The 7707-nt window shown below is 48.7% G+C and overlaps 1 protein-coding gene across 1 annotated transcript in view; it reads right to left on the reverse strand.

Moving 5' to 3' along the window:
* LOC8030682 overlaps positions 1-6155 on the reverse strand; it is a gene marked incomplete at its 5' end in the record, with an annotated part of 31014 nt that extends 24859 nt beyond the window's left edge. Inside the window, 2 exons of the mRNA XM_040223468.3 lie at positions 3362-3417; positions 5916-6155. Coding sequence (XP_040079402.2) covers positions 3362-3417; positions 5916-6155 — 296 coding nt within the window. The remainder of the gene's footprint in view (positions 1-3361; positions 3418-5915) is intronic.
* Positions 6156-7707: the final 1552 nt, after the last annotated feature.

Consider the following 7707-nt stretch of genomic DNA (forward strand, 5'->3'; position numbering starts at 1 on the left):
TGGAACACAAGACGTGGGATGAGGTGGTGCCCTACATCACGTTTGCGTACAACACGGCGGTTCAAGGAACCACTGGGATTACACCTTTTCAGTTGGTGCACGGCTGAAAGGTGACGACGATGCTCGACGCCGTGATGCCTCACGACCCGACGAACGACGGCACCGACGAACGACGGCACCGACGAACTACGGCACCGACGAACGACGGCACCGACGAACGACGGCACCGACGAACTACGGCACCGACGAACTACGGCACCGACGAACGACAGCACCGACGAACGACAGCACCGACGAACGACAGCACCGACGAACGACAGCACCGACGAACGACAGCACCGACGAACGACAGCACCGACAAATGATGGCACCGACGATGCTAGTTGGTCACCCAACGAGCAGAAGTACGCCAGCTAGCCCGCCTTCGCATAAAAGACCGGCAACGTGTCAAAGCTGGCCGGTACAACTTTCGTTGCCGAGACGGGGAGTTCCAGCCCGGAGACAGGGTGTGGGTGTGGATACCCATTCGTCACCGCGGCCTTAGTGAGAAACTGTTAAAACGCTGCTTTGGACCCTACAAGGTTATTCGCCGCCTTGGGGACTTGAACTACGAGGTGCTCCCCGACGGAACTCGCCCATCAGGACGCCAGCCACGATCCGAGGTCGTCCACGTAGTTCGACTCAAGCCGTTCTACGCGCGTTAGGATTGTGACACTGCATGTTTGTTTTGTTTCGCCGCAATTGTTTTAGCCATTTCCGTTTTCCTTTCGTTTTGCATCGGGGCGATGCACTTTTAAAGGGGGGGATAATGCCGCCCGCAGAGCCGAGAAGGCAACGCTTGGTCACGGTCTTCTAGAAGATTCCCGGTCATCCTCGCAGCAGACGTAACTTTCCCTCTGCTTTGTTATTCTCGAAAGTGCCAGTTCATCCTCGCCCCGAGCGCGCGACGCTCGAACCTTCTTTGCCGAACTTTCGAGATAGTGACGCACGGTAGATAAGCAGCTGTCCGCGACCTTGTCGAGTCAGTCTCAGTCTCGCTAGCGCTCTGTAGTGCCGCCGAATCGCCGCCCGCTTTTCTGCTGCCTCGACGCTCTTCCGTTACTTCTTTTTGTTTGGCACAAGTTCGCCCATTAAATTTTTATTTTCAGTTCACTGTTCGGCTTTTCGTCACCTTCATTCGTGACAATATGAGCAACAGCAGCAGAAGGATGCGAAGCTTTCAGCACGAGCACACATCAGAGTAAAGGCTGGTTCACACATTTCCGTCGACCGCGTCGAGCTGCGTTGCGTCGTGCGGCACCGCGCCTCCCCATTGGCTTGTCGTAAGGGTCGCCATAGCAACCCGTGTGTCGCAAACCGCGTTGCAGTTGCACTCGGTCGGACTCGACGCAAGTGTGTGCAAGCGGTTGCGTTCGAGTGCGACTGCAACCACTTGCGTCTGGTTAAGACTGTTTGCTTCGAGCTGTTGCTATGGCGACACTTAGGACGAGCCAATGGGGAGGCGCTGTGCTGCACGACGCAAGGCAGTGCAACGCGGTCCACGCAAATGTGTGAATCGCCCTCGAGGCAGGTTCAAACACTCTGCGTGAGTGTGCGCTTTGCTTAGGGCCGTGTGCGCTTTGCTTAGGTTGGTGGCATCTAGCCATTTTGTTCCACAGGTTCATTTTTCTTTTTTGTTCAGAAGCGCGTGAAAGAGCGTGTCCCTGCACGCGTTTGTGGCTGACTGTGATGGCGACATTTTGTTTTCGTCGGTTTCTTTGTATTTTCCCCGTCAGCGCGTGCTGTCGGCATAGGGGACTACAAAGGGTGGCATCGCTCTAAGCAGAAGGACATTGAGGCACCCTAGTGTGAACCAGCCATTAATCTACGAAAGGGGCGTCGCGGCGTGCTGTTGGATCCGACCCGTTGACGCGCGTCGGCCATCAGCGACGGTTATGCCCGAGGTGTTGACCCTACCGAGGTGTTGAACCTCAGTTTCTTGCAGATAGGATGCCACGTGCAATCTCTTGCCTCGATCTCGGTCTTATCCCACGTGGCAGAGAAGTGACTACGGGAGACGTGGTCAAACTAGGTTTCAACATCTTGGAAACCCGATATTGAGCCTTGAGGAACAAATAAGGTTTCCAAGATCATCATCATCATCATCATTTATTTTCCTTGAGGGCCCCAGGGGGCATTATACAAGGGAGTGAACACAATAAAAACATCAACAAAAATAGTTAATAAAAAGCACGCTGTAACCTATACTTGTATTTCAGAAAGAAAGAGGTTAACGGCTGCAGCAAACTTGTTAGTGTCTGTCATGTTTACAATGAGGTCAGGTAATGAGTTCCAATCGTCAATAGCAGATGGTAAAGTTGACATTTTATAAGACAGATGACGAAGTAATTGAGCGCAGTTTACATGAGTGGTCAAAACGAGGAAAAATACGGTAGGGAGGTGATAGTAGAGAATCTTTTAGATGGTTGTTGTGGTAAAAGATTTTGTGAAGAAGAGTGAGACGTGACACCCTTCGACGTAAAGAAAGTAAGTCAAGGTTAGCTGATTTGCGTAATCCTGATATGCTAGTGTATGGGGAGTAGTCAGAGTAAATAAAACGAAGACCTCTGTTTTGAACGGATTCAAGGTTGTTAGTTAGATATGATTGCCATGGTGACCATATGGATGAAGCAAATTCAAGTTTAGATCTGACCAAGGTCGTATAAGCTAGCAGTTTTACCGAAGGTGTAGCTAGTCTGAGGATGATGATGATGATGATGATGAAAGTTTAGCAGCTCGGCTGTATTTATTTTTATTTTTAACGATTTAAGAATACACTATACATCGCCAAGATGGAAATTTATCATTCGGATCAAAATCACCTTTTAGGCCACAACACATAAGAAGAGAAAGGCTGTCAGCCATAACTGTTATTCACATGGTAACCCAAGAGCGGGGGAAAAACGGGACGGTCAACACGATTTCTTTTTTCTTTCTTTTTTTTTCGTTTTTCCTGCGCTCCTATGTTACCATGTCAGTATTGAACCAGCTCGCTTGCACTGTAGCTTAGTTTCAATCATAACTGTTATTAGTTTGTCCATTACATTTTCAAAATTTTTTTGTCGACTTCATGATTATAGTAGGTTCCAAAATCTCTCTAGTTTACACTTTTTTCTTAAACTGTGACTTTAAATGACAGGTTCCCCGTGTTATGTTAGCAATATGTTGTACCTGTGGCTTTAGGGAAATTTTCGAGAACTTGAACGGCCCCCGCAATTATGTAAATTCTGTTTCCGTCTTCTTTTTTTTTTTTTTTTTCATTTAATATTTGCTTAGTCCTCCTGTTTGAGGCGACCCCCATGACTGCTGAAAAGGGAAATACCTGGTTACAGTGATGATGATCCGTTCTGTAAAATAGGCAGACGACTGCAGGAACACCTGTAATGTGATGGTTAAGGAAAATCAGTCGGAGAAGCGTCATGTAACAAGTAAGTTTGATGGGGCGAGGCCCGTGTAAGGTAATTATAAATCGACGACTGGACGACGTGTCCTGCGTATCTTCGCAAACAGGACTGCTTTGGAGGCGCATTTAGCATGCTCAACTGACGCAAACAAAAGCTTAAAAAAACGCTTGAAATTTTTTGTAAATGTACAACCTCACGCCTCTCTGCTGCCACTGATTTAACAGACTTACTCCAGGTGCGGTTTACTTTCACAAGCATGCGGCAGTCGAGAATGATGAAAATATAGGTTTTCTGAGTGCTGAGGTTCTCCTCATTTCTGATGGTGAATCATAATAATTTAAACTGTAAGGTAATTGCTCTCAGTCGTTTGTAATCTTAATTAATTATTTTTGACTAAAAATAATTGTAGTTGTAATTTGATGGCGTTTGAGCCTCAATGACTGCAAAATCTGAATTACAATAGACCGATCTCACCAGTCAGTTTGGCTAAGCCGCTGCTGCCGCGATGCATCGCGGGAACTGTAGTCTTTCTGCATGCGCGACAACCTCATTGCTGCTCTGCGCGTGCAGAGCACGGGACGGCCCGTGGCGTTGCTTGCACTGTCGCCCGCATCACGAGGACTAAAGTTATGGCGACGTCACGCATGCGCCAAACGCTTGTTGAGATGACTAGCCTATTTTCCAGAGTCCGCGAACCAGGCCCGTAGCCAGGAATTTTTTTTCGGGGGGGAGGGGGGGGGGGGGGCACTTGTTGAAGCCACTACTTCCAAGCATATTGGAAGAGGGGGGGGGGGTTGAGGGGGGAGGGAGATTTATGGATAAAAGGGCCCCCAGCTGTTCCTGAGCAAAAGAGACGATGAGCCATGATTTGCGGGCTCGTCACCATTCGAAAATGTTTCTTGGTGCATCGGGGCGGCGGGAGCACTCCTCTGTTTACCGACTTGCACAGGTCTGCCAGCCTCGATTTGCACGTGAAAACTACACCTGTGTAGTTTTTACGTGCATTCTAAGAAATACCTGCGCGTCTACTTACCCGCAAAACACTGAAAGAGCCAATCTCTGCGATCTAGGAATTCAGCTGAGCGAATGATGAGGCGGAACATCTGTTTAGACCTAAAAATGAAGTCCGCGCTGTGCCATTACGCAACAAAAAGCGTCATGCTTGGATTGACTGAATTTCGAGCCACGACACCCGAAGAGAGACACAGATGCTCCACGTAAAGCGAGAGTGACATCCAGTGTCAGGATGGAGTGAAAGAATCAAAATGGCTTTATTGGAATGTGTACTACATTGAATATCTTCTGACAACGCCGTTCAATCACTTCTCGAATAATTAAAAGTTTGCGCCTGCATTTGATACTTTTGGTGTCCGCTGGATCTCTCTTACCTTGAACTGCAAAAAGAACGCCAGCAATCTTTAGTGGTTCCGCAAAATAATAAAACTACCGACTGATATCATACTCGGAACTCGTACCACTAAAAAGGTGGGTGAAACAAATGCCCCAAGTGTGACTAATTTAAAAAGCCGTGTGGCAAATCATCTACAGTCAAACAAGAAATGGACAAGTATCGAATATCTTGGTGCAAACAAAATGTTATTTCATCAACATGATCGAATTCGAGTAGCTCTCAAAGAAAAGTAACTGCGAAGTAATTCCAGTACTTTCTAAGGTAAAGCATATTTGTCATTCTTAAATTTCGTGCGCTAGTATTTTCAACTACAGTTAAGTACTTTTGTAACAAAGCTCTATCGGCCCTGAGGGCCACGGTCAGTCGCTGCGTGCGCGTACTTTCGTTTACCCGTTGGCTTCTACGGGCAATGCGGCGATCCTCTCGCGCTCAAGCAGCGAACGACATCCGCACCACTGAAACAAAGCCTGCACGAGGAAGACAGCAGAAAGCGCCAGCTCTTAACTTCAGCAGCCGCGTCAACTGCATGAATATACATCTCGCAGAACCATCGTCTTCGAAGATGTTGGTCTCGCATTCAACCTTCTCTGCGCTCCAGGCTTCTCGGCTGGTTCACACAGCCCCGTTTTCTTAAGTTGCGTTACCTTACGAAAGCAGACGTACAAATCACCGGGACATCGGTGCTTTATATTAAGCGTGCCTTCCAGTTCAAGGAGATAGCCTTGAACGCGACATTCGATGCACGAATGTCTAGGTGACGTGAGAAAACGTCAGAAAACGGGCTGTGTGAACCAGCCTTCGATGTAACACTCTTTTACCGCAGCGTGGGGTTGAATCTCGCGTAAGAAAAAGCTGCTAATACATCACACAGTTTGCAGACAGTGTCTCGGCCGTGCTTCTTCCTGGTATCCCATTGGTCATACACAAGTCGTCTTTAGACGTGTTCAAAGCAAGAAAACATGCTTCGAACACATCCTTGAGGCCCCAGATGCCATACTGTCTGCAGCAAGCATGATGTATGAGGAGCAGTGGTGGCTGGTGAGGCCGGTGGCTCTACTTGCCCTCTCCATGATGGCGTAGAGCTCCTCGTCCACTCCGATGATGCGGAACATGTAAAAGCCGTACAGGAAAGCTGCCACTTGGAGCAGGCTGGGCAGGATGTACAGCGTCAGCCGGTGCTCGCAGACGGGGGGCCGGTAGCCGCTCTGGCCCGCCGGGGACCCGTGCTTGCACTGCCGGAAGAAGCGCGCTTTCAGCGCGGCACTCGACACCAGAGGTCGGCCTTTTTGGTTGAACTCACTCACTCGCAGCTAGCTCAAAAAAAAAAAAAAGTTAAAAACTCACTCACCCTCACGGTCGCACTCACCTTCAAGTCCTCACTCACGAACTCATGAACTCAACGAACTCACGCCCCTCACCGAACTCATGAACTCACGCCCCTCAACGAACTCGGCGAACTCACAAACTCACGCCCCTGATCGAACTCATGAAGTCACTCACTCACCAACCTCACTCACTCAGAAGTAGGTCTTGCCCTCACCATAGTCGCGTCGGTTGCGCTCGCGTTGCGCGTGGGTTGCGCGGAATTCACAACTCTGCCACGGTCGCTGCCGTCTCCAGCCGTCGCGTCGCCAAGTGAAGAAATTTTTCGTCTTTTTGTTTGTTTCCCTTCGACTCCTTCCGCGCCGTTGAGCGCTTGAGGAAGGTGCGCTTTGTTGGGATGAAAGGGCTCATCATGGCGAGATTCGTGAAAAAATATTATTTCGGTGTGCACTGTTTGTGTCAGCATTCGCGACAACTTTGTGCAAATACGAAGTGAGCGTCTGCATCGCTGTTTATTCAAGTGTAAAGTATTATTATTATAACATGCACCACCTTGGGTTTGTATTTTGTTTTTGCATATACTCCGGTTCACGATAACTTGGCGAACTGTGGAGGCTAGGGCCCCACGACCCAATAAGAGCGCCGGAGCGAGGCGCGTGACCCGACGTCACGGGAGCATTTGTGTCTCCACGCCAAATGCGAGGCGCGAGGCGCGGAGGGATCGGATGTCGTCTGCTAGCCAAGAGTCGTCTGCTCCGAGACCAACCAACTTCGGATGACCGTCCACCGCATCAACATATCCGTCCGCTAGAATAGCGAGCACTTCGGGAACAGTTCATGAGACAACCATACACTCAATTTGGTCGCGAATCTTCGACGGGTTCTAATGCCAGGGCACAGTGCGATGTTTTCAGCGGAAACGGCCGATTACACGGCTGCGATCGCCGGCGGTCGCCAACGGCCATGGCGCAACAAGGCGGAAAAAAAAATCGATCGGATACGGATGTGGCGTCACTTTTTTTGGTTATAATATAATTGAAACTCATAAGTTTGTGATTGCTTATTCCTTATTCTTCATATCTTCTCATTATAGATGGAATCCCGCAAGTTCAACTGCCGTTAAAAAAAAAAAAAAATCCTAGAACTACTTTTTGTCGCGGAGGGCTCTTGCTGTGGCGGTAACAAGGCCCCGGTGGCCTCGACCATGGAGTGTTATCACGTGCCTTGCTCCGGCGCCCTTATTGGGCCGCGGGGGCCGCAGCCTCCACAGTTCGCCAAGTTATCGTGAAACGGAGTATAGCAAGGCAATTCGTTGTCGAGTAGAACTATTTCAGAATGGTATATGTTTCTATATTTATCGTCAATCACACACCTTATTTCACCTAAAATAGCCGCTTAGTGGATTTCTCTTTTTTTTTTTTCTGGAAGAAGGATTGATTGAAGACCTTTGGGCGTACCATATATTATTTTTTATCGCGTTTCTTGTTTTCTGTTGCACCGCACATATCAATTAAAACAGGACGTTCTAAT

The sequence above is a fragment of the Ixodes scapularis genome, unplaced genomic scaffold (genome assembly GCF_016920785.2).
Source record: "Ixodes scapularis isolate PalLabHiFi unplaced genomic scaffold, ASM1692078v2 PGA_scaffold9__187_contigs__length_104089568, whole genome shotgun sequence".
NCBI lineage: Eukaryota > Metazoa > Arthropoda > Arachnida > Ixodida > Ixodidae > Ixodes > Ixodes scapularis.